This window comes from Chanos chanos, chromosome 15 (assembly GCF_902362185.1).
Source record: "Chanos chanos chromosome 15, fChaCha1.1, whole genome shotgun sequence".
Lineage (NCBI taxonomy): Eukaryota > Metazoa > Chordata > Actinopteri > Gonorynchiformes > Chanidae > Chanos > Chanos chanos.
This window is the reverse complement of record NC_044509.1, coordinates 3,299,947-3,327,193: the sequence shown is the minus strand read 5'-3', so window position 1 is coordinate 3,327,193 and position 27,247 is coordinate 3,299,947. Positions and strand designations below refer to the sequence as shown.

The following is a 27,247-nucleotide window of genomic DNA, read 5'->3' as shown; positions in this document are numbered from 1 at the left end:
TTCAGAGGGATAAGGAGGGAGAGGAAACATTTGCTTTTCAAGTGTATTTTGCTGAAGGCAGCTGATGTGTGAGTGCATGTTACAGTAGTCTGAACCCAGTCAGGACCCAGTCTGAACCCAGTCAGGATCCAGTCAGGATCCAGTCAGGACCCAGTCAGGACCCAGTCAGGACCCAGTCTGAACCCAGTCTGAACCCAGTCTGAACCCAGTCAGGATCCAGCAGCTTTCAGGCTTGGGGATTAACCATCTTCTGCAGCAGCGGCATCTGGGGAGGCAAAAATTATACCATTATTATAAAATCATACTACAATCATAACCAAAATCATAAAATCATATCACATCGTAATCACGAAATCACACCATAATCATAAAATCATATCGTAATTATAAAATCATACTACAATCATAACCAAAATCATAAAATCATATCACATCGTAATCACGAAATCACACCATAATCATAAAATCATATCGTAATTATAAAATCATACCATACTATAATCATAACCTCAAAATTTCTCCCCTGTCAACACACACATTTGACTGACATTCGGTTCAAGCAGGACTACAATCCACAGAACCTTCCGGTACCTTTGTGATGTCGACTCCAGTGAGGGCGTTCACAGAGACAGGCAGCTCAGCCAATAAACGATTCACCTCGCCGGTCACACGGTTCCCATCCCCACTCAGAATCACGATCTCATTGGTCCTGGACAAAGGAGCCGCCACCTTGCCAGCAATCTGCCCACGCAAGGACACACACACACGCACACACACACACACAGAGTCATTCAGTGGCCAAGAATAGAGGGATTTTTATTAAAAGCCACCATCTGACGTCTTTGTAAGAGTCTAAAACAGTGACAGCCATACAGCACGGCAAGCACAGAGGAAAAGGAGAGAGAGAGAAAGAGAGAGAGAGAGAGAGAGAGAGAGGCAGGACAGGACAGAGAGAGAGAGAACAATAAAAAGGGGAGAGGAGAAAAAGGCTAAAATCCCAACTAAAGCCTACCCATAACCCACCTCTCCAAATGCCCCCCCCCCCCCTCCTCTGCCCCCCACCTCCGGCCTCCCACCTCTATCCCTCGCAGAGCCAGTAACCCTGATTCCCCCACCCACCTTGGGCAGTGCCTCCAGGACCAGGGCGGTCTTGGCGGCTTCGCCGTACTGCTGGTAGGCCTCTGCCTTCAGCCTCATCTTCTCGGCCTCTGCTTTGCCCACTGCCTCGATACAGCCAGCCTCCGCCTCACCCACCCGCTTGATCTTCTCCGCCTCCGCCTGGGCCGTCAGCACCTTCTTAGTCCTGAACACAGGGACGGGAGAGAACGGCTGAGCTGTGAGCGTCTGGTGTGCTACGCCATTGTGTTTCACACAAAGAGGAACACACACACACACACACACACGCACACAGTACAATATGTACAATACCCCCCGCCCCCCGCCCCCCCCTTTCTTGTCCAACTCACTTCTGTCCCTCTGCCAGCTGTTGCATCTTATAGGCCTCGGCCTCTGCGGGTCGTTTGACCGTGGCGATGAGCTCTTTGTCCGTCCTGTCGATTTCCTTCTCCTCAATGGTGATCTGCTTCTTCCTCTGCACCACCTCAATCTCAATCTCCTCCAATCGGATCTTCTGCTGCTCCTTCGCCGCCTGCAGCTCATAGGCCAACTGGGCCTCCGCTTTCTACACACAGACAGACAGAGAGAGAGCGAGAGAGATAAATAAACATTTTATTATTGTTGTTGTTGTTGCTGTTATTAGTTATCTCCCATTACGTTGTTACTGTTTTCCTTGTTACTTTTCCTGTTTCCTTACAGTTTGGTGCTGTCTTCCCCCAGTTTACCATTAACATGCAGTGTCAGAAGAATGATCTGCTGTGGCAATATCACAGTAAAGCTTAAAAAAGAATTGAACTGAGAGAGAGAGAGTTAGAGAGAGAGAGAGAGAGAGAGAGACAGAGAGAGGGAGAGAGAGAGGCAGAGGGCGCAATCAGAAGCTGTTTTCACATTTGCGCTGCGGACTATGTCCGCAGAATCAGACTCGCATTTTGTCCGAAGTTTCCCTTTCACACATGTTGCACACAACAGGAGTCTGTCCGTGTCAGACGTGTTCTCACCTACTGGAAATCCTCCGTTTGGTTTAGGTGAGGGATGGGACCTGGGTCGAGCGTGCAGGAGGCAGGACACGACGCAAAAAGCACTCTGTGAAAATCGTAGCGTTTTGTTTACAACATATCGAAAAAGGCGGAGCTGACGTGGTTTTGGACTGGTTGTTCGATAAACTGACGTGGTTTTGGACTGGTTGTTGGTGTCAGCTTTTGCTCCTGTGGTCTACAGTTCAGTTTCTGTACACTATCATTGTGCTCTGTGGCTGATATGAAGATATTAATACTCCAGTTAAAATACTGCAGTGACCATACGAATGTATGTATGGAGAAAGAGAGAGGGGGGGCAGGGAGAGAGAAAGAGAGAGAAAGAGAGAAAGAGAGAGAGAAAGAGAGAGAGGAGAAGAGAAGAGAAGAGAACAGAAGAGAAGAGAAGAGAAGAGAAGAGAAGAGAAGAGAAGAGAAGAGAAGAGAAGAGAAGAGAAGAGAAGAGAGTGTAAAACAATGATCTTTCATCTTAGATGAAAACTGCACACAGTCAAACTTATTTGTCTGAGGGCTACAGTTTGTGAGTGAAAACAGACTCTGTTATGTGGACTGTACTGGTCCCCATTTCTCTTCCAAAGTAATATTAACTAGTTTTATAACCACACTGCATTCTTGGCTCTTCGATTAGGCTTAGCGCAACATAAAACGAAGCCATGTTGTCGTTTGAAAATCCGAAGGAGAAAACTATCCTCGTCTTTATCGTTATAAATATTATTTGTTGTTGCTGTGAGAGTTGGAGAAGTGGGAAGATTTTTATAAGCACATTTTCTGTTATTGCAGTTACTGTCCATAAATTCATCTTCAGGTTCCAGCTGTGCTTCCCAGATTCCTTTCAAGCACAGCACAGTCAGGTTTTAATTCACCTGTTACAAAACAGCCTCTGAAATCATCATTTTCTTCTCTCACATACTGCTGTCAGGTGACGCTCTGAAGACAGATTCACAAAATGCTGATTACACGTGTAAATGGGGTTATGCTGAGTTGGCAGCTGATGACTGTACCTTTGTGTTGACCTCCTGGTTAAAGGAGGCCTTCTGCATCTCCAGCTCGCGTTTCGAATCCGCCATCTTCGTGTCCGCCAAAAACTTCACATCCATCATTTGTTTCTTACACTCAGCTTCCTGAAGAGAGAGAGAGAAAGAGGGGGGGGGGAGAGGGAGAGAGAGAGACAGAAAGAGAGAGAGAGAGAAGATGGGATGAAAGATGAGGAAAATGATGGAGAGAGAGGGCAGGGCAGATCCTGTGGACTGTGAACTGATAAATTCACCTGCTATTCAACCACTGATAATCATTTTCGCTTATCACAATATTCACACATACGATCTGCCCACAACTCGATACTGATATTTTATCTCAGTCGTAACAGTATTCTGCTCTGACAATAATAATTTTACTGATATTTTGTTGCAATGACAATGATTTCAAAGGTATATTGTTTGTAGTGTACATAAAAATCTAATTCAGATAAATGAATGTATTTGGTAACAAACCACAGGAACTAAAATGATCCAAACGGAATGAAACTGACCACTCTCCTCCAACTGGGCAAAGGACCCTGTGGATTTCATCACTACACGGTTCACTAACAGTGTGAATTGTCAACCGCTCTACTGAAAGTCAGGACTCTTTATATGGAACCGGATTCACACTTACACTGAATCCAGTTTACAGTCCAGCTCTCATTTCCCCTTCTCTTACCCTGATGCCTGCGTCTCTCTCTGCCTCTGCCACTCCAATGTCTGCGTCTCTCTTCACCGCGGCCGTCTGGGTCTTTCCCAGGGAACTAAGGTAGTCCACCTTATCATACACGTCCTGTCAGGAGGGAAAACACACACACACGTACAGACATGTACACGCACACACACACACATCCACATCAACACACACCAAGCGCACAAAAAAAGGAGAGATCCGGTCAGGGTAATTCTATGCTTTGAACCACACGAACAAAAACAGAAAACACAAATTCTATCCTCCTAACATCTCTCACATTCATATTACATTCCCCCCTGTTCACACAGAACAATGACCCCAACCTCCGTTATACCTGTCCCAGTCTACCTCTCTCCTCTGTTACACCTGTCCCAGTTTACCTCTCTCCTCTGTTATGCCTGTCCCAGTCTACCTCTCTCCTCTGTTATGCCTGTCCCAGTCTACCTCTCTCCTCTGTTACGCCTGTCCCAGTCTACCTCTCTCCTCTGTTACGCCTGTCCCAGTCTACCTCTCTCCTCTGTTACGCCTGTCCCAGTCTACCTCTCTCCTCTGTTACACCTGTCCCAGTCTACCTCTCTCCTCTGTTACGCCTGTCCCAGTCTACCTCTCTCCTCTGTTATACCTGAACCAGTCTACCCCTCTCCTCTGTTACGCCTGTCCCAGTCTACCTCTCTCCTCTGTTATACCTGAACCAGTCTACCCCTCTCCTCTGTTACGCCTGTCCCAGTCTACCTCTCTCCTCTGTTACGCCTGTCCCAGTCTACCTCTCTCCTCTGTTACGCCTGTCCCAGTCTACCTCTCTCCTCTGTTATGCCTGTCCCAGTCTACCTCTCTCCTCTGTTACGCCTGTCCCAGTCTACCTCTCTCCTCTGTTACGCCTGTCCCAGTCTACCTCTCTCCTCTGTTATGCCTGTCCCAGTCTACCTCTCTCCTCTGTTATGCCTGTCCCAGTCTACCTGACTCCTCTGTTATGCCTGTCCCAGTCTACCTCTCTCCTCTGTTACGCCTGTCCCAGTCTACCTCTCTCCTCTGTTATGCCTGTCCCAGTTTACCTCTCTCCTCTGTTACGCCTGTCCCAGTCTACCCCTCTCCTCTGTTACGCCTGTCCCAGTCTACCCCTCTCCTCTGTTATGCCTGTCCCAGTCTACCTGACTCCTCTGTTATGCCTGTCCCAGTCTACCTCTCTCCTCTGTTACACCTGTCCCAGTCTACCTCTCTCCTCTGTTACGCCTGTCCCAGTCTACCTCTCTCCTCTGTTATGCCTGAACCAGTCTACCTCTCTCCTCTGTTATGCCTGAACCAGTCTACCTCTCTCCTGTTACGCCTGTCCCAGTCTACCTCTCTCCTCTGTTACGCCTGAACCAGTCTACCTCTCTCCTCTGTTACGCCTGTCCCAGTCTACCCCTCTCCTCTGTTATGCCTGTCCCAGTCTACCTGACTCCTCTGTTATGCCTGTCCCAGTCTACCTCTCTCCTCTGTTATGCCTGTCCCAGTCTACCTCTCTCCTCTGTTACACCTGTCCCAGTCTACCTCTCTCCTCTGTTACGCCTGTCCCAGTCTACCTCTCTCCTCTGTTACGCCTGTCCCAGTTTACCTCTCTCCTCTGTTATGCCTGTCCCAGTCTACCTCTCTCCTCTGTTACACCTGAACCAGTTTACCTCTCTCCTCTGTTATGCCTGTCCCAGTCTACCTCTCTCCTCTGTTACGCCTGTCCCAGTCTACCTCTCTCCTCTGTTACGCCTGTCCCAGTCTACCTCTCTCCTCTGTTACGCCTGTCCCAGTTTACCTCTCTCCTCTGTTATGCCTGTCCCAGTCTACCTCTCTCCTCTGTTATGCTTGTCCCAGTCTACCTATCTCCTCTGTTACGCCTGTCCCAGTCTACCTCTCTCCTCTGTTATTCCTGTCCCAGTCTACCTCTCTCCTCTGTTATGCCTGTCCCAGTTTACCTCTCTCCTCTGTTATTCCTGTCCCAGTCTACCTCTCTCCTCTGTTATTCCTGTCCCAGTTTACCTCTCTCCTCTGTTATGCCTGTCCCAGTCTACCTCACTCCTGTGAGATTTTCATCTGAAACATCTCACCCATCTGATTCTAATGTTCCCGTTGCCTTCAGTCCAGTGCCTGTATTGTAAGAATAGCGATCTTCTCCAAGCGTTACATCATCATATAAACTATACGCAGCTCACGGCGTGAAAAGCAAATGTTTTCGGTTTTATTTGTCTCACAGACACCAGAGGGTGTGTGTGCCAGCTGCCATGTGAGAGAAAAACGTAAGAGCATTTAAGGTCTCTGACGTCCCCAAAGACAGACAGATCAAGATTTGCCGTCTGCGGGAGGTCGATGCTCCGCGCAGAGGGACGGAGGTTCAGAGGTCGACGCTCCCCGTGGAGGTGCGGTGAGTACCTTGATGGTAAAGCTGAGGATCTCGATGCCCATTCTGCCAACGTCGGGCGCTGCCACCTCCCTTACCAGTCTGGCAAACTGGTCCCTGTCCTGGTAGATTTGCTCCACTGTCAGTGTGCCTAAAAAAATCACAGACCTGGGGTCAGTGCAGGGGGTAAAGAACACACGCCGTTCTCTGAGAGTCACGCTGGTCTGGGATCAGTTAAGGAGTGGCGAGTGAAAGGCCGATTAGCATGAATACAGCAAAAAAACTAAATAAAACAAAAAGACGGCAGACACTGGCGAAGAGGAGATAAACCAGTCAAGAGTAAATCCAGGGGTAATCATCACTCCCACACACATCCTGCCAAACAAACTATTCATTTGAGTAAATCCGTTCTAAAGCAAAGTAACATCATTTGGACCTAGCGTGTGTGTGTGTGTGAAAATGTGCTTGCATGGCTTGAGGCCAGTAAACTGAAAACGCTTCCACTAGACGCGCGGTACTGGGACATCTGAGAACCAGACTCACCCAGGATGGAGCGCAGGTGTCCCTCCAGAGTCTGCAGGACCACGCCTTTTATCTCCAGCACCGATTTACCCAAAAACTGCTCACAGGCGTAACCCAGCAGCTCTGTGTCATTCATGACTTTAACCTGGACAGAGAGAGAGAGAGAGAGAGAGAGAGAGAGAGAGAGAGAGGGAGCAGACATGCTGAGCCGTACTGACGCATTCACAACTCTTGCAAACACGAACACACACACAAACAAACAAGCACAAACATACACACGCTTACACTGCCACATCATCCACAACTTCTGCAAACAGGCACATCTAAACATGTACACACTTACACAGCCCTGCAAACATCACACACACACACACACACACATCTAAAACATACACAGACACATCAACAGACATACATGCACAGATACAGATTTGTAGTAAAACTGCTATTATACGAATGAATGTAAATAGAAAAGGCATATGCACTTCATACTCTTTCCTTATTTAATAACTGACCATGGGGAAGAGTATCTTTCTGCATTTGTTGTCTATCTTAACTTCACTGTAAACGTATGAACTATCTAAGCAGTTCTTAACCTGTTTGTGATGTCAGGACATTTAGAGGTTTCTTACATACAGCACATCTGCCTACCACCTCTCCTCATCTTCTCCCACAGAAAAGAGCAAATACACACAAAGCACACACAACACGCTTTGTGATTTTTAGGACGTCGCGCCAAATAATCATTTCAAATACAAATTTTATTCCACAATCATCTTTTTTCGTTTTGACTTGACTGTAAATGTATTTGTGTGTGTATGAGAGAGAGAGAAGAGGAGGGGCCATAACTCTGAAGCATGAGAACCTTCAAACATCTCAAGGTTTTAAGTGTACAAAAAAATATGACAGAAACACTGAAGTGGTCATAAAGTAAACACTACAGAGGCAGCTGTCCCCGAAACTCCCAAACTTTCCTGAATTTTAATCGGTTCTGAGACTATTTCAGAAAGGCTGTCACAATTGCTCTCTCTCTCTCTCTCTCTCTCTCATTGAGCTTCATGTTTAGACTGAAGCATCTGCTCAAAGTAAACAAGTTTTGCTCGGTTTGTGGGGAACACTACATGCAGCTGTGCTGTATCAAACCAAGGGCCTGGCCATTTCACTCCAAACAGATCACGCTCAGAAAGAGAAACAGGCTGTCTCAACGTTCGCCGCGTCCTGTGAGGAGGGACGGGCAGCTCGAGGAAGAGACCCCGACGCTCCGCTAAACACGCAGAGTAAAATAACACACATCTCCTGTGAGGAATGAGAAAGCCCAGGCCGCTAGCCGGAGCACTGACCCTAGTCTGGTTCTTCTCTGATAGTGCTAAGACACGGGACCAGATCAAAACGGGAGGGGTTTTATATTCTGACTGAAAAATCTGATAAGGGCTAAAAGAGTAAGGGTCGTAGATGAGACTTCAGACGCGGCGCCTCGACGTCCAGGGCCGACCCCTGGACGCGGACGGCGAGAGACCCCTCCGGATTTACTCATTTATCTGGTCCTCTTTCTTTCCACGGTGATGTTATTTTTGGCCCTGACAGAGGTCATGTGCTTCTGGAATAGCTGTGGAGTCGAGTGTTTTCGCTCGTGGTCTCGCTGGGAGAGAGCCGCCAAACCCTTGGTCTCACTGGCTACTGGTCTGTGCCCCCCCCCCCCCCCCCCCGCTGACACTATTATTTTATTAATCACTGACTAAAAAACGAAACAGATTCATGATCTGCTCGGCTTGGAGTTTCTCATCCTCTCATTCCACAAGCATAAATGTTCCCTGAGTGAGAATCAACAATGTCGTGAAAATGTCTACAGTCGCATCTCTCAGAAGACGAAGAGGTTTCGTTTCGCTCGCCGCTGCTGCAAAAAGGAAAGAGAGTAAGCTGTTTTTTCGTTTTTTTTTGTTTTTTTTTTAAAAGGGGGAGTGGGGGAAAAAAGCAGCTGGAGGTGGTCACGAACTGTCTTTCCCCAGCAGACCAACACCCACACTGGGGCTGTGCAGAGGGGGTGGGGGGATGGGGGGTAAGGGGTGGGTCACTGCATTTTCAAGGTTGGGGTGCAAATGTACACGAGACAGGGGGAGCACCAGACAGATTCACGTGCCCAAATCCAATTCAGAGAACACGTTTCGCCGTGTTTACTCGCCCTTGTTTTAGCATGTTAGCTTTACGCAGCTACGGTCATTAACCGGACATGAGCTTTAACAAGCAATAACATTAGCCTAAACATGAACCCGGTTGAGAAACATGACCAGTGAGAATGTGACGTCGCCTGAACCTTTGAAAAGACCGGATCGGTCCACGGCACGTGCCGTGTATCTTGAATGTTCCAATTCGAGCAGCAGAACACAAAAGGAAGTAAGCACTTATGTTCTGAACTGGAAGTGGGCCACAGTAAACCAACAGTCAAACAATCAGACCAACCAACAAACCAACGAGGGTGTAATTCCACTTAGAGTCAACAGGGGGAGCCATGTCAAGGCCAGCGTTTGCGTGCGGAGCCTGTGCATTCATGAACAACAGGCCAAACATTATCACTGCATGCTCTGTGGAGAATATGGAACGAACATCAGCAAACCAAAACAAAACCACGACTCCGTGAGGAGAAGGAAAAAGAAAAAAAAAAAAAAACAACTAAAATGACTAATGTGTGTTCCAAGACTTCAAGGGCCTGTCTTTCATTATTAATCGTGTTTTTCCTAAAATCTGATGAGCCAGGACGAAAAAAAAAAATGTTTATGAGAGGACGAACAAAAGGCGGACTTTAATTTTTTATGTGTAATTTTATCAAGGCAGAATATAAAAACTATTCTTCTTTCTTTCTCTCCCCCTTTTTTTTTTTCCTAAGAAAACAGCCTTGAGACAACCAAGTCCTTGAATTTGACAACTGTCTAGGCGACGAAAACATCTCTCTGTTTTCTTTTTTCCTTGAATTTTTCTATTTATCTATTTTGATACTCAACACATATATGAAACACCCTATAGAGACACCATGAAGTCAGAACAGAACGCTCTGGATTCCAAAACACAGGGCACTGTTCAGATGGCATTTGGGTGTATCACTGAAGACTGTAAAGTAAGACACAAAGAACTCCCATCTCTATGGAAACAGTCATAGAGACTCGAGTTCGACCAATCAGATGGGTACATGAGGGGTTTAGGGTTTGACAGAGTACGGCACTGGCCTCTTAGTGGAACAATCGTTTCATTGTCAAGTTGACAACCAGGCTACTAAGGGATAAAAAGGGTGGTTGGAAGAATTTTGAGTGTAGTTAAACCAAAATCAAACAGTGAAAGAAAGAAAGAAAGAAAGAAAGAAAGAAAGAAAGAAAGAAAGGACGTTTCAGACCTCATTCAGTTTCCTTGTCCCCTCCCCACGGGAAAAAACCCCAGAAGATGAGAAAAGAGAACACTGAACTGTACTCTCTCTAAACAGGCATGAAGGTCGGTGACACAGTTACTCCGTTCAGCCCTGTTCCAGACACTGATCTGACTCCGGCCCTGATTTCTAGTTTGCTGCGCGAGGCCGAGTGCTATTCTAACGACATTACCCAATTAACACATCGCGCAGCAAACTAGAAAACTCAATTTAAACGCGATAGACAGACACGGCCAAAGCAGCACCTCAGTGTTTTGTATCTGAAACAAAACAAAGTGCCAACACCATTTTATTTTCTTTCTTTCTTTTTAAATTTCAGCATATTGATTAATGATTCCATTCAAATTGTGGTTAAGTTCAACTAACTGCCTAGCTGAACACATACATAAATAAGAAACTGAGGAGAAACTCGCATAGACTGGTATCTCACATTTGCAGAGAGGGTTTTTGTTTTTTTTAGCGTTATTGGAATGTGTTGAAATGCAATCAGCTGTATTTTTCTTTACTCTTTAAACAGACTGTCTCTAAAAGGACAACAGTTAAGCAGGTTGAGGAGACTGCACCTAAACTGTCTCATCGTATGAAATCACTGACCACTCAAAGGATGGGAGTCGCAATATTGCTTGCACTTCGAGCAGCAAAGGTAAAAAGTGATATAAAAATGTCACCTAAACTTTGTTATTTCAAGGGGTTCCAAGTAGCAATGCGGACGACGCAGAGATCCTTCCCATCATTTCAAACATCTTGCGTTACGCAGAGACACTTTGGAAAATTTACTTTACAAAAAAATTTTGTTTAAAAGTGAATTTTTTCCCTGTTTTGTCGAGAGCAGCTATGAAATACCGCTGTTGACGTATGAGATCACATCATCCAGACCAAAGTTTCGCCAAAAGCCTTAGGGACGTAAAACCGAACGGAGGCCAGAGAACGAACTGAACGACCGTTTGTTTAACCGGAGTGTGAGAGCGACCGACCTTCAGCCTGGCTAGAGGAGCGACACACGACAGTGGCTTTGTCATTCAGGTCATTCCCCGAGACCTGAGCCGGTCGACAGAAGAGACAGACGGGGGAGTCGGGGTGGAGGAGGGGGAGGGAGGGACGGAGAGGGGGGGGGGGGGGGGTGGAGTCTGACCGTGCCTGGAGACGTAAGAGGGGCATTCGGGGAAGGTGAGGGGGAGGAGAGTTACCTGTGCCACCCCAGTGACAGTTAGGGCAACCCCCTCGGCTGTTTCTACATCCTCACACTTGGGCTGCAGGGTCATAATCTCAAGGGTTAACCTGTGGAGATCGCAAAAGAAAAAACAAAAAACCAAAAGACTTTGGCACGATCCACAGGGAACGGGAAGGAAGGCAAAAGACAAAACGAATAAAAAAAAAAAAAGAAAAGAAAACAAAGGATAGAACATATATACAAACAATCTGACTGGAGGAGTAATAATAAAAGAAAGAAAGAAAAAAAAAAAAAAAAAACTCCATTCACTCCAGACAGATGAACTCCATTGACCATGAGTTGTAAACTGAATGCTTGCTTGAATGCTAACGAGACCTGTTATCCAAATTAGGGTCAATTTTAAACCATCAAATTCCAGAACACACTTAGAGCCTGTGCCAATCTATGTGATCATGAGCGGAGCTCTTTGCTTAGCCAACGTGATGGTTACATTGTGGTCATCCCCCCCCCCCCCCCCGTGGCTAAATCTGTTAGCATTGCAACATTCATTGTAATAACCCAACGGTCAATGCCAAATGGGACCAGTGTGTTAGTTTGCAGTTTGATAGCCAAAGCTTTAACACAGGTTAGTGACAGCTCACTCTCTCTCCCCTTCGTTCTGCAGAGGGAGAAAAACATTCAAGACGAGAAGTAAACGGACACAAACAAACAGTGACGCGGCATTAGCTGAACACACTCCTGTTAGCCTCATATGTTGACGGTGTCTTTCACCTCAGCCTTAACCTGACCTTGCCCTTTTTTGTTGTTGTTGTTGTTGTTGTTGTTTTGTTGGCATAGTATTACCTGCGCGACCCCTGTTACGTCCAAGGGGACACCCTCCGACGTTTCAATATTCTCGCAGTGACAAAGGATGGTCATAACCTCCAAAGACAGTCTACGCAGGCAGGCAGGCAGGGAGGGAGGGAGGGAGCAACAGGAGAAGCAGGACAGGACATATTATAAACGCATTAACAGTATCAGAGTGGAGGAGGTTAGGAGGTCCAAAAGGCTCAGGGAGGAAACGCTAAGAAGACAGAGGATTTTCATTAACATGAAACCATCCATTTCCATTTCCATTTCCATCCACAAGACTGGAATCAGGATTCACTCACTGCTTCAACCTGGAATTTCTGTATAACTTCAGGCTCCGTCCATCCTCATTAGCAAATGTTATTAAATTATTATGCATTTTAATGAGAGAAACACATTAGCACACACAGTTTCAACAACCTGCACAAGGAAAGGACCCTCCCCCACCCCCCGCCGAGGCAGGTGTACGTCTGGATGTCAGCCAGGTTGAAGCTGTTGTAATTTTAGCCGGCATTCCTGACCACCTCATCCAAAGACGGCAAACACGATGGAATGTTTCCACCAAAACTGCTAACCCCCCCCTCCCACCCCCACACGACGCACCCCCCATGTACACTAGCACACACAAGCTATGTGAAGTTATCGTGACAAGCTACCGCCACAGGAAGGCACAGACAAAGCACTGAACGACTCCTGGCATTGGCAGTTCTGGGTGACAAAGCCTCTGTAAGAAATCTGATAGCAGACAAACACAGAGACCACACTGAGAGAGTCATAGAGACTTTTGATCATATATCTGCATCAGTGCAAGCACAGAGCTCACATTCAGCTCTCAAACAGAATAGGTCCAATCGATATCAGATTCCAGCCAATGTGACATTAGATTTCAGAGTACAATTTAAAATGACAAATGACTATTGACAACCATACATATTCTCTCTCTCTCTTTTAAATGAAGCCAATCCAATAAAACAGAGAGCAATGACGCTCTCCAACCCCTCAGATCCAAATTACAACCACAGACATATGAGCGGTATGGAACAGCATGGGTAGAACTAACGCTCCAACACTCAGTACAACCTTTTCATTCTGCCGTCCCGTAAAACTACACCTGTGCACGTAGCAGAACTTCCATAAAGACACGCTAGGGCTACCTGACAATCTGTCTCTTAGGGCACCTGTCTTAAATAAAAGGTAAAAATCCACACTTCTATCCATCTATCTGTGTGTGTGTGTGTGTGTGTGTGTGTGTGTGTTAGGGTGTGTATTTGTGTGTGTGTGTGTGTTAGTGCGTGTGTCTCTATGTGTGTGTTGCAGTGTTTCTGATTCAGGACCATGACACTGCATTAGGACTGCTGCCAGCAACCTCCAATACATCCACCCCCCCCCCCCCATTTTCTTTTTTTTCTGATCACGGCACGAAGGGGAAAATAAATTAGCCCAGCGGTGCATTAGCTAATTTATACAGTGCTATTTTAGGGCTGGAACAAATAAAACCACCTCATCCACTCACAGGACAATTTATTCCATATGACTCATGACATTTTAATACATTTGAAGTCATGACATTAAACATGTATATGACCTGATACACAGGCACAGATAGAATGTAAAAAGCTCCCACTGAAATAGCTCATCGCAGCACTGTTCACAACACAGCCACACAGACTAACCCGCTCTGCAGTTTGTTCAGTATCTGAGGCCATAGAGCTGCACTCTGCATTGTCTGTGGTCAATGGGCTTTATAATCACCACGCATCTTACTGATTCTGTGGTCAGCTTAGGCTTTCAGAACAAAATTACTCAGCTTGAATCCAAAAAGCCCATTTTAAAGGGGAAGTTGACGCTTTAGTATTTACTTAATGTGATTTCTTTCGACAGCGTTTACTGGTATCTAACTCAGTCTCTAAAACCAAACACTGAGCCACTACGAGAGGTGACTGTGTTGACAGTAAACTTCTAAAGAATTTGATTTATTTTTAATATTAAAAAAGGGGGAAAAATACTAAAAATAATCAAACGAAAAAAAAAACCTATTTTCTGGCCACTGAATGTTTTCTGAGTGATCCACTCCCACAGGAGGCAGGATAAAGCAGTGTCTTTCTTTTTGTTCCCACTGGTCTTTAAAAACAGAACCTAAAGCTAGCTTCATTCAGTAAACCCTGTAAGTAATACATAAAACAGTTTTCAAAACGTAAGCCCATAAAACACTGGCAAACATCAGTATACTGAGATACTACAAGAGAAAAAAAAAAAAAATCACTGAGAGTTGAATGGTCCATTTCCCCTTTAAATCCATCACCGCTTCACTACAGAAGGTCAACCCAAGCTCTGGGACAGGAGGGCTTCTTCTTCCCCAGAATCCATTACCACAGTTCAGCTATCTGAGTGGCTTTTCAAATGACGCCTGGTCATTTTTTTTTTTTTTTTAAACAATAAAATCAGCTTACGGCCCTATGGAGAATCACGGAGGAGAGAAGAAAGGCAGACTCACACCTGCCACGCCCAGTTTCTCCCTCTCCCTCACTGTCCGTTCCCAGTAAAACCCTTTTAAAGTTTAATCGCGTTCATGGCGAGATTTCAAGCCTATGTACCTACCCGAGTAGAGATAACATTTATAATGAAACCGCGGTCCTATATTTGAAGAGTTGTTTTTTTTTCCCCCTGTCAAATTATTGAATCAAGAGGACAGAGTGAAGCTTTTAAATCTGAGGGCTGACACCCCTTGGGCTAGACGTTTGCGTTTGGAGACGGGCCATACAGAGAGACACACAGCATCTCCCTCAACCTCCATCTCAGGGAATTAGATCAATGAGGTACTGGAGGCAGAGGCTAATGATATTACCCAGCACTCTGTCAGGAAACGAGAGGCGAAGGAATATCCCATGCACTGGGTCTGCAGCAAAAGACACGACAACACGCAACAGCGGCTACAGGAGCACCACGGCCAAACAAAAAGGGCTTCTTGATTTTTTTTTTTTTTTTTAACATACATTTATCCGCTCATTCGTTTATTTATGCGATGAGTAAATAATGTTTTTTGTTATCACTGAACCAATTTCCCTATCAAGCTCATCCCTGTCATTTGTGCATAGTGTCAGTTTTTGTCAAAATCTGTCGAATGGGGATACTGTTGGTTTATATTATTTGATGCTACCTCCTCTAAACCTTTAGTTTACCAAGCCTGAGGTAAACTAAAGTCTGGTGTTCAGGTAACCCTAAAGTCCGGTGTTCAGGTAAACTAAAGTCCGGTGTTCGGGTAAGCTAAAGTCCGGTGTTCGGGTGCTAGGGCTGAGGTGTTTTGTGTGGAGGACCAGGCGTAAAATCCCAGAGTAACACAGCAGAGAGAAAGACACAGGTTACTTCAACAAGGTACTCTCGGGGGTTAGAAGGACAGACAGAGAGAAAACAGAAGCAGAAAAACATCAGGAAAATAAACAAAAGAAAAGCAAGCTGAACAATGCAGAATTTCATTACATTAGAGGTATAATATGGAATAAGTAAATAAATAAATATAAAAATTTCAAATGACTTCAGATTTGAAATTATGGAACATGGCGATGTTATGGATGAAATAACCAAGGGACTAGCAGGGCTGAACTGTTTTTAATTGAATTTTTTTAATATATAAATATATTTGTGGATCTACTCTCTATTTTACTTTATGTAAACAAAACCTTCAGAATAACCGGAAACACTGTCATTCCAATTGCAAAACAGCTCTGTCCCCTCCTCTTGTGCACGACATGAAATACCTACCTGATGCAACTCACTGTTGCACAAATTCCTGAAATCCAATCTTACAGTGAAATGAATTAAGACACATGTAATGCCTACAGACACTTGAATCTGCTACTGTCGTTAGGGCAGACAGAAGTTACTGTACGGTACTGTCTGTCTGTCTGTCTGTCTGTCTGTCTGTAGTGGGTGTAAGTCAGGCCGATTGGCTTTCGTTAGGGCAGACAGAAGTTACTGTACGGTACTGTCTGTCTGTCTGTCTGTCTGTCTGTACTGGGTGTAAGTCAGGCCTTTTGGCTTTCATTAGGGCAGACAGAAGTTACTGTACGGTACTGCCTGTCTGTCTGTCTGTCTGTAGTGGGTGTAAGTCAGGCCGTTTGGCTTGCTTATGCACGTGGGCGTGGCTCATCCGTGGATAAACTGCGGTGGATCTCATCCTTGGCGTATGGATAATTGTGTTTGTTTTTCCAGTGTGGTATCTGTTCGCTGACGCCTGGTCTGGCCGCCTGAGCTGTCAGGATGACGGAGCGTTTGTTGATAGACAGTGTAACACTCACTCAGACCCTTCTATGGCTTACAGAAGGAGAACCACCGAAAAAACCCAGAGCTCCGGGGTTTACGTCTGTTCCTGCTAAATCATTCCACTTTTAGGAGGAGCTGTACTGACTGGGAAAGTGTGAGGGATAATGTTTGTTTGTCTTATTCTCTTTGTCAGTTTATTAAGAGGCTCCTGATGTGCAATAAAAACAATGCAAGTCTGTTTGTGATGACAATGACGACGATGATGATACATCTTTGGAAATGAGACAAGAAATGAACTTAGCTGTCATTCAAAAAAATAAGTAAACAAATAATAATGGTTTGGGATTACAGAATTAAGATTTCATGATGGAGCGAACGCAATGGGTTTTATGAGACTTAACTTGATGGTGAACGACGATTTAAAAACAAACAGACGGAAAAAAAAAAAAAAAAAGAAAACGGTGAAGCGATAAGAGAGAGAGATTGTTGTGAGTGAAGGAAAAGCGCGGTCTTACTTCTGAATGTCGGTGATAAGCCACCACGCCCAGGCCCAGCCGCCCACCGTGTAGGTCTTCTGATCAGAACCACAGCAGCCCCCTACGGAGACACACAAGGGACAAAATTAACATGCATTCTCCGCCTGACACACCCAGTTTAGCGATCTCTGTCCCAGTGTCACACGACACCCTCGCCCCCCACCCCGCCCGCCCCCAAATCCCTCAAAAAATTTCTCTATGTATGTGACGGTATTTTAAGCTCGTACGGGAGTAAAAATAGAATTTGTAACCAATTTCTGATCCTATTTTTTTTTTTTTTTTTTTTTGGGGTGGCGTTGGTATAACAAATGAGAACAGACTCTTACAAACAGACGGCTTTAATCATGCACAGCGTCAAAAGAAAAGCGACTTTTAAAACACACTCATTCAAATGTCAAGCCCCCCCCCCGTTTCATAACAATGAAAGCAGTGACACACCTCCTCCCTCTGTTCCCACTTTACCAAACGGGACGTCAGAAACGCTTGATTAACGTCTATGGATTTATACAGTGAATAAACAGCCTCTACCTGACCCTCCTACAGTCTTCATTTGTGTGGAAACCAAACTGTTGTTTATCTAAACCAAAACCACAAACAACTTTCCGTCTCTCAAAAACCGCAAAGCATAAAAACAAAACCAAAAAAAAAACCCCACAGCATGAGACAAAACTAGGTTACCAATCAGAATCCCCTTTCTGTCTGACTCAGTCTCCAGCATGTAAAAACCACAACACCCAGGCTTTTTTTCTGGTGAAAGCAGACAGGAGCAGAGACGTCGGCCAAGTCGAGTGAAATGTGACATTATGAAGACGTGTCCGCTCCAAACAGAAACACCACGCGGTAGAGAAACAGGTACTAAAGCATAAAATTGCATAAAAGATGCACGTCATTGATAAAAAAACAAAAAAAAATTAAAAACGTCTAAAAATTTGCTCTGAATTCAAAAGGAAGTGACCCTCTTTTCCTTATTTTGTCAGTTCCAGCTCTCTCTGGCAGCCAAGTCTACTGTTCATGTTTACAGCAGCCAAGCCTACTGTTCACGTTCATGTTTGTGGTGAAGCTTTATTTACTCTTGCTCCGAGCTCAGTGTGAATTGGGTTTGCCTGGCAAGAGTTAAATAGGAAATGAAAACCCACACGCGACGCGTCTCTCATTCTCCCACCCTACAACGATGAGGTCTCTATCTTCTGTTGAAAGGTACTGTTCCTCTACGACCTGGTCGTCTAACCCGACATCGCATGCGAGGAGGGAACTCTCGCCCTCTCTCTGCTCCTCTCACGTTTATCTTCACGCTATAAACACCAATGTTACGTGTCTTTGCACTGCTAAAAAAAAAAATTCAACCACCACAGATTACAAGTACATACATAATTCATACATAAATACACACACACACACACACACACACACGCTCTCTGCTTGCCAGATTGAGTGAGCATAACAACTTTATCAGACAGTGGCATTCTCAGCTGTCAGGAAACATTCTCTCTCTCTCTTATACACACACACACACACAGGCCAGATAAAACCCAGATAATGCAGAGCAGATTATTATAGTGCAGTCCATTGCTTTGCTTTGCCCTCCCTCCCTCTCTCCCTCTCTCCCTCCCTCTCTCTCTCTCTCCCTCCCTCTCTCTCTCCCTCTCTCTCCCTCCCTCCCTCTCCCTCCCTCCCTCTCCCTCCCTCTCTCCCTCTCTCTCTCTCTCTCCTAACTCTTTGGACTGATTCTGTTGCTGCCAGATGAGTTGAGCTTGCAGACACAGAGAAGACAGACACTGAACTGCCTGCGGCTTTGGAGATTGAAGCACAAGCAAAAACTTGACTGACTATAATGACTGCACCATTGAAATAAAAAAAAAAAAAAAAAAGAAAGAACCCAGGAGGGTGAGGCTGCTGACCTTTGAGGTTTCATTTTGCACCGTGATCTCCCGGTTGAACTCCACAGAATACATTCGTAATTCACCATACCTCACAAAACGCACACCATGCCTTCACTCCCTGCATCAATTCATCCGCATCTGTTTGTAAACGGATTACAGTATACTGTGTAATCCCTCCACATAAACACTGGCCCACGTTAACTCCACTCCTTCATGATTAGGAAAAGCTATATATGGTGAAGAGAAAAAAAAAACTACTGCACTAATTAAACTACGCCTCCCATACCTAACCTTCACGGTATGCCACCCCATACATTAACACTGCCGAAATAGATCACCCCGCACAAACACACACAGACAGACCCACTCTCTGACTGCAGCTGCTCCAGAGCAGGAGAAGGGGAGATGGCTGGATTGGAGTTTTGGTACATTACCAAGTGTCTGCCCGTGTAGATGAAATGGAAAAAAAAAACAAACAAAAAACAAAAAAAGGAACAAATCACAAAACAGGAAAAAAAAAGACGACATGCTTCACAGCGGTTCGCCCCCGCTTTTCCTTTATGAATGAACGCTTTTTTCATCCGTAGATGAACTTTCTTCATTCTCAGAGGAGAGTAATCCTCCTGACATCTGAGGTGGGACACAATGTTCTCAGATCTGTCATGACCCGTTAGGCCGTCTGACGCATGAGGAGTAGAACTGTGCAAACTTAGTCACACCTAATCAGATTCTCTCTGCATTGCATTGTGAACCTTACTGGATTTCGAGGAAAAGTGAGAGATTTTTAAATGCAAAATGAGTTTTAGAATTTTAAAGGAAAAAAAAAAGAATTTTAAAGGCAACTGCAGAGTTTGAAAAGTGCCTACCACTTTAAGCGTGATTAACTACCACGATTAGTCGATAAGCGCGCTAGCAGGTTTCTGTGGTGCAATGTTGGAAACTCAAAGAGCAAGACAGAACTGTTAGATTTAATTCCCACAGACAGAATGAATTCCTGTCTCTAGTGAATGCTCTTCAGTGATTTGTTGGGGACATCCTTTTTTTTTTTTTTTGCTCAATCAGTTCCCTGGTCCATTTACTGAAGACTTTGACATGTACGCTTCTGATCTGGTCCACTAAGCATTACAAAAGCACTTGAACATTAAAGGCACGGACAGACATCTTCCTCTTTCAGACACATCAAGAGGGCACTGGTCATCTCCACAACATAACCACAAAGCTCAGATCAGCAGATTACAGAGTTTCATGTCTGCTCTATATCCAAGTATCCCAGCCAAGTACCGCTGACCATAAGAACAACATATAAAAAGATAAAGGCTAAAAATATATATATATATATGAGAGAGAGAGAGAGAGAGAGAGAGAGATAGATAGATAGATAGATAGATAGATAGATAGATAGACAGATAGGGTGTAACGGTTCTGCAAACGAGAACGAGATTGAAACCGCGATACAAACGTCCAGGCCCCCCACCCCCAACCCGCTGCCAAACCGCTGCAGGTGCAACCTGTTGAGCTCTCATTATGTAACTAATGTAACAAAATTCATTTTTCATTTCACAGTTAACAACATAACACATGTAAATCCTGAAATTATTATTCTGTTTAAAGTTGTCAAGTTGTAAAGCTGTAGGCCTATATTTTCTGTTAGGGGTGTTACGGAACACATATTTGGTACAGGATGTTCTGTTCGGCGCGCGTTGTGATCCGGGTGAATATAGTCTCGCTATAACCACTCATGTTGCATAACTTTTTTATGTGCTGATCAACCGAAACGTCAGCGAATAAAATGATACTTAACAAGATACAGTAAGACTTCTCTTCTACATTTATGTATGCAGAACTAAAATTAAAAACTCAGTTTCCACGCCGATTTCATAACGGAGTCGTAACTTAGCAACTGAATTAGCACATGTTCAATGACGAAACCTCGTAAGTATGGCGACCGCAAAGCCAGAACTTGGGGACCTTTAGGTCCTCTGTTTGGGAACATTTCGGTTTTCCAGTAAACTACAGTAGCAATGGGCAAAGGCAAGTGGATAAGACGAAGGCGGCGTGCCGGCATTGTTAAACTGAAATCGGGTATGTAGCTGGCAGTACGTCGAACATGATCTCATTTGAGACGGCATCATCCAAATCTGAATATCGATGATTACTCATTTGAGATGGCATCATCAAATGTGAATATTACCGGTACAAGGAAAAAACAGAGTGGAGAGCAAACTGGAACTTTTGGACAGTTTGCCATTGTTTACAAGTTTGTGCAAGTTTATAAGTTTACAAGTAAATTCATATTAAATGAAAGGAAATTTCATGTGTCGCATGTCTTTTTGCACTGTACCGAAACCGTACCGAACCGTGACCTCAAAACCGAGGTACGTACCGTGTATGTATATATATATATATATATATATATATGTAGACCATATATATATGTGCGTGTGTGTGTGTGTATGTACACACATACACACACATATGTATAAGTCTATTCTGCTGTTTAACTGAGGGTGTAGGCTATTTAGGATTCGGTCTAAATGTTATTTGGATAACTGTTCCTCTGAAAAAATCAATGAAGTGTAATCTTCATTTTGTTTTCATTCTAAAGAAGCAAAAATTGAAAATATAGGACACATGAATCATTTCTGAGACTGGCAGTGAGACCCCCCCCCCCCCCCCCCCCGATTAGGGGAGCATGGCTGTGCTCCGTCGCTGGTTCAGAGAGATCACTGGAGCTAAATCCACTCGTCAGAGACTGAAAGAGGGAGGGAGTGGCTGGCACAAAAATCAAATGCCTCAGATGACTACCTCAAGCCTCTATCACACACCAGTTTACCTCTTACGCCGGCCAATAAAACGATAAACATAAAGCAATGTATGTTTAAGCTCTCACGCTTTAATTAATATGTCTGTCCCACTAAAGCACTTAACCATCTCAAATATTTGCACAGTGGATAGCTTCGGAAAAAGACTGTGTGTCAATGAAACAACTGGGGCCCACGGAGGTTGGAGTCGGATCGTGTAACTGCCGATCCGTAGAATGGAAGGAATTTGGACTTCAGACATAATCTAAAGAGACGCGACCAAAACACAATGGTCACAATTGTGGAATAAATCTCTGTGCGTCGATGCAATGGGGCCAAAAGGAAATGAGTTTCTACTGTGTAAACGGCTGCTGTGTTTCCCTGAAAACCACAAGCCTTTGACTCGACTTCTTCATTGCCGTGCAGAAAGCAGACTTTTGCGTGCGTAGCAACGCTAACGGACAATTTCTGTCCGTCTTTCTGCGCGTTCAGAATACTGTAACTACGCCCGCAAATTGTGGAATTGAAAACGTTCACAGAACTAACCCGAACGATGAAATACCGAGGCCTAAGTCAGCATGATAATCATATTCAGATAGCCTCTCAGTACACTCTGTGCCAAACTGACCTACTTCCTCTCTAATGCACACAAAAAATGACGTCTCAGGACCATCCTGCTGAGATCCCAATGCTGTTCACATTGGTGTCTCTTCACCTAGACACTAATGGGTGTGACAAACTGATTCAAAATTACGGCGGATAATATAAAACTACACTGTTGAGAGATACTCATTGTCATATGTCTGGGAAAGGTTTGATGTAGTCAGTATCTGGGTTTATCAAGGTAATGAAATAATATAATCCCTGATTTCAGTACAGCACCAACGTTCAGAGCGACTCCGCCGAATGCAGAAGCGCGTTTGGTGTGCAGCAAAGTGTTTTGGCAAATTAAATAAATCTTACAAAGTCAACTGACCTTTGAGCTCAAGATGTGATCTCCTGATTCCTTACAGCCTCTATTTTTGCCCAACTGCCAATTTGAGTGTCTTACAGAAGTGTGTCATTACTGAACCTACGGTAAAACCACCGTATTGGTTACAATTTCCATTATTGTCCCTAGATGCGGAGCTTATCTCTTAGAAATGTCCTTTAGCCAAGCTACAGATGCGGATATATACAATTGTTCATGTCCATTACAGAGTGACACGCTGATTAATTTTAATTTACATTAAAACATAATTTACATACATTAAGTTTAATTTACATTAAAAGCACATTTACTGTGCACTTACGCTCCCTAACGCTTTGCAGCGCGATCAAGATTTCAGTTTAATTAGAAGTGAAGTAGCCGAAAAATACCTGAGGTCAAACGGATTCTCTCTGCCATCAAATTATCTCTACACTGTTTTGTTACTGGCAAAGGTACTGCTCACTCGCTATTCCTGGAATCTAACAGTCACGCATCTTTCAGGCGATTGTCAACTGTAGGAATCAAATGACACTTGGTAAAAATACCATCCACTTTGGCTCCTGACGTCACCACCTGCCGTTATATGCTCGTTGTGTGTCTCCAACACTCGTACAATTTTTTTGCGTTTCCTCGCAGCAATACTGCTTACATTGCATTGCATTTTTATATAAGCAACAAATGCATAAAAAGAACAAGAGCATTTTGTATTCTTTGCTTCTTTATACCGTTAACGCTAAGTCCACAAAATCATCATTTATCGATCTCCCCTGATCTTTCAATGCTTCGTCGTCGCTATCAGTGAGAACACCCGTTTCTTGATAGAAATGGGGGTTTATCTACTACTGTTGTCTGTGGGAATGGGACTAGCCTTGTGGTTGAACGGACAAACAAACTGACGAAAAATTCCCTGCAATACTGCAACCATATGCGTTTTAATCTCTAAATACAACCATATTTACCACCACACACCGAAGGAAATCAATTGCGAAGTGTCATCGTTATTTTGAAAACCTAATCCTTGTAAAAGCACTGCCAACACGTTAAAGACTAATAATACTCTACGAAATTATAAATATCAAAATCTTCTTATTTGTTCTTTCTAGGTCGAATTCTTAATTAAATGAAGAAAACGGTCCTACAGGTTTAGCCAAAGTAAGGGAAGGAAAGACGGTTGATACCTGACACCACGAGAACTTCATTCGGTCCAACCGTGTAACAGTTTCCCATAATAGATCGTTTTTACCGAACAGCCCACAAATTCGACGGTTATTAAAGCGCTAAAGCGTCAACAGCGGTGTAAAATCCACAACCACGTCTCGTTGCTCGAAGTTGGGACAAGCACTCCTACTCCAGCGACGTTTCCGACACGTCCCCGCCTATTTTCATTTCATTGTGCAGTGCGCAAAATAGGGGGGAGGGGAGAAGAGGGGGGTGTTCCCGAACTAGCTCATGCTTCCCTCCGTGTCATGAGAACGGAGGAGATACAAGTTAATTAGACTGATCAAAGAAGTAATTAAATGGATTTAACCCTTAGAGGGCACGGATCGTCGCAGTGAAACGGTTTCTTTCAAATATATAGGTTTTGCAGCTGTGAGAACACTCTGTGCTCTTCTTAAAATGGTTCATATAAAACCAACATTTTTGAACATTGACAGTGTGCTGTTGTCTGAGGGCTTGGGGGCATGAGGGCGTGTTCGGTGACAGTTATGCTTTGTTTTGGGGTGGGTTTTTTTTTTCGTCTCAACATATAATGTTGTACTTACACAAGTCCACTTTTACTCCATGTATTTTGTGGTATTGGGTTGTGACGCCTCACGTCGGACCGTTTTCGTTGTAGTTTACTGCCACCTAGAGGCGAATGGATTACAGTTTGTGTGTGGTGTACCTGTGATGTCACGGCTTCTCCTGAACCCCAGTTTCGCTTGGTCCCGTTTAATATTTCCTCTTGCCTTACGTGTTGCAATGCGTCGACTGTGCTTTTTTGCGTTCCTGCTAATGGGCAGTACGGAATGACAACAGTTTTTAAATCTGGGAAATTCATTTGCTGCCACGTCCAATATTCTCTCGTCTCTGACAGAGAGGCGTATTATACCCTACATTGTGTTGATCTGTGAGTAAAATACAATAAAGTTACAGTAAATTCAGCAGAGGAGTACCTCACATTCCAGTTTCTCTCTCTTAACTGTTTTTATACACTAAACATCATATCCTTCTTCTGATTTTCTTTTTTTTTTGTAACTGGAACAGTTTGCTTGCTCCCAGAACAAGACACAATAGCACACAAATGACTTTGGAGAATCAACCACTGGCCAGTGTGCCACTACTTGAAATCAAACAAAACACGGAACCCAGTAAGCCAGTACACACACGCGCGCAGTACAAACAAAACCGTTGAGGTTTAATGATTAAAAGCATTGTCCAAAACGGACAGTTAAATACTGACTTACTGAAATACTCACGGGGCGCCCACACAAAAAGATTCGGAATTGTGCGTGCATTTGCGCGATCGCTTTTCTGTCGCCTATTTGTGTGTCACGTCAATGATATCATGTCACCGTGTGAGCCAGTTGACCTTGTAGGGGTCGGCACCCTGTCTCTAGTTTGTGAGCTAGGCAAGCCTACTGCCTGGGAAGGTCTCCCACTCAGAGGTACGGGATGGGGAGGGGGCCGGGGTTCGCTTGACCTCAGGTCTCCCCACTGGAAGCCCGAGGTAGGGGGGGGGGGGGGGATCTATCAACGAGCGCACCTGTAACTTTGCACAGCACTAATGCAGTTGGTAAAATCAGTCACACAACGAAATGCAACCGAATAAACCACAATTAATTCATCACACTTTGAACCTATAGCCTCACTGACATATTGCTGCATTTTTTTGTTTGTTTTTTGCGAAATCGTTAAGAATCATATAAAACCAGTCCGCACCTGGAGCGCCGGAAGCAGGACCTTTGGCTCTCGGAATATCCATGTTAATCAACACCGTCCACGTTATGCCAAAAGACGGAGAGAGAAGTTGCACCACTGCAGCGGTAACCTAGCTTGCTTCTAATGTACAGTCTTGTTGATTTGTGCAGAAACGTGTTCTCGCTAGTAAGCCAAGGAGCTCATCGCCAGCACAACGCACATTGTTTTAGCAGTAATGTTTGACTCACATTGTTTTAGCAGTAATGTTTGACTCCCGGTTATGATGTCACTCAGTGCCATCGCAAGGTACGTAACGTGATAATGTTTAAGAAGAAGTGCGAGGCGTACACTGGCTGCGCAATGTGTTTTGTTGATTTGGGACATCGGAACGATCAGTAGAGATTAGTTGATTGTAAAGCACAATTCCTTTGTAATTCCATCTAAAGGAAGCTGCCCTAGACGCTGAAAATACGTTCAGGGCTCCAGCTCCGGTGTCTGTGTTTTGACAGTTTTGACTGCATCAACTTAAGGGGAAGGTGCGAAGTTGCGATGTAGCATACGCTATGACATCCTGGTTACACCACTGCCTTTAGGGTTTCCGTTTCTGTCTGCGGGGAAAATGGTGCATTTAGCTGCCAGAATTAAGAAAGAGAGAATGATACCAGCGGACCCACCTACAGGTCTGGGTTTACCCCGTGTTCTTGCCCCCCTACTTTGAAACTCGTTCCGGCGCTGGTCTGCGCACCACCAAGGTGAACTGGTTTAGTCTTGACAGTGGTTGACAGTGTTAGGGGATGGGTAATGTTTTAATGACTCTTGGTTGACAGTGTTGGGTAATGGGTAGTGTGTTAATGACTCTTGGTTGACAGGGTTAGGGGATGGGTAATGTGTTAATGACTCTTGGTTCACAGGGTTAGGGGATGGGTAATGTGTTAATGACTCTTGGTTGACAGGGTTAGGGGATGGGTAATGTGTTAATGACTCTTGGTTGACAGGGTTAGGGCAGGGGTAATGTGTTAATGACTCTTGGTTGACAGTGTTAGGGGATGGTAATGTTTTAATGACTCTTGGCTGGCAGTGTTGGGTAATGGGTAGTGTGTTAATGATTCTTGGTTGACAGTGTTAGGGGATGGGTAATGTGTTAATGACTCTTGGTTGACAGGGTTAGGGGATGGGTAATGTGTTAATGACTCTTGGTTGACAGTGTTAGGGGATGGGTAATGTGTTAATGACTCTTGGTTGACAGTGTTGGGGGATGGGTAATGTGTTAATGACTCTTGGTTGACAGTGTTGGGGGATGGGTAATGTGTTAATGACTCTTGGTTGACAGGATTAGGGGATGGGTAATGTGTTAATGACTCTTGGTTGACAGTGTTAGGGGATGGGTAATGTGTTAATGACTCTTGGTTGACAGTGTTGGGTAATGGGTAATGTGTTAATGACTCTTGGTTGACAGTGTTAGGGGATGGGTAATGTGTTAATGACTCTTGGTTGACAGTGTTGGGGGATGGGTAATGTGTTAATGACTCTTGGTTGACAGTGTTGGGTAATGGGTAATGTGTTAATGACTCTTGGTTGACAGGGTTAGGGCAGGGGTAATGTGTTAATGACTCTTGGTTGACAGTGTTGGGTAATGGGTAGTGTGTTAATGCCTCTTGGTTCACAGGGTTAGGGGATGGGTAATGTGTTAATGACTCTTGGTTGACAGGGTTAG

General features: G+C 44.5%; 1 protein-coding gene across 2 annotated transcripts; it reads right to left on the bottom strand.

The window, feature by feature from the left end:
- Positions 1 to 213: 213 nt before the first annotated feature.
- flot2a (flotillin 2a) lies at positions 214 to 23,959 on the bottom strand. Of its 2 annotated transcripts, none has more exons than XM_030792488.1 (11): positions 23,811 to 23,959; positions 16,961 to 17,042; positions 12,180 to 12,270; positions 6,775 to 6,898; positions 6,264 to 6,382; positions 3,849 to 3,962; positions 3,152 to 3,271; positions 1,467 to 1,681; positions 1,120 to 1,303; positions 592 to 741; positions 214 to 265 (listed from the first exon to the last, which is right to left on the bottom strand). In XM_030792488.1, the coding sequence occupies exons 1-11, from the start codon at positions 23,857 to 23,859 to the stop codon at positions 227 to 229; spliced, it is 1,287 nt and encodes a 428-aa protein (XP_030648348.1). In that variant the 5' UTR covers positions 23,860 to 23,959; the 3' UTR covers positions 214 to 226. The 2 variants fall into 2 exon arrangements, with proteins under 2 accessions (XP_030648348.1, XP_030648347.1); XM_030792487.1 differs by lacking the exon at positions 12,180 to 12,270 and adding an exon at positions 11,353 to 11,443.
- Between the last annotated feature and the right edge of the window lie 3,288 nt (positions 23,960 to 27,247).

Coding starts and splice junctions, on each gene's coding strand:
- flot2a (XM_030792488.1), bottom strand. CDS start 23,859: ATGGGAAACTGTTACACGGTTGGACCGAATGAAGTTCTCGTGGTGTCA. Junction 6,383..6,774: donor ACACCTGCGCTCCATCCTGG/GTGAGTCTGGTT, acceptor TGATTTTTTTAG/GCACACTGACAGTGGAGCAA. Junction 3,963..6,263: donor TCCTCAGCTTTACCATCAAG/GTACTCACCGCA, acceptor CCCTCCTGACAG/GACGTGTATGATAAGGTGGA.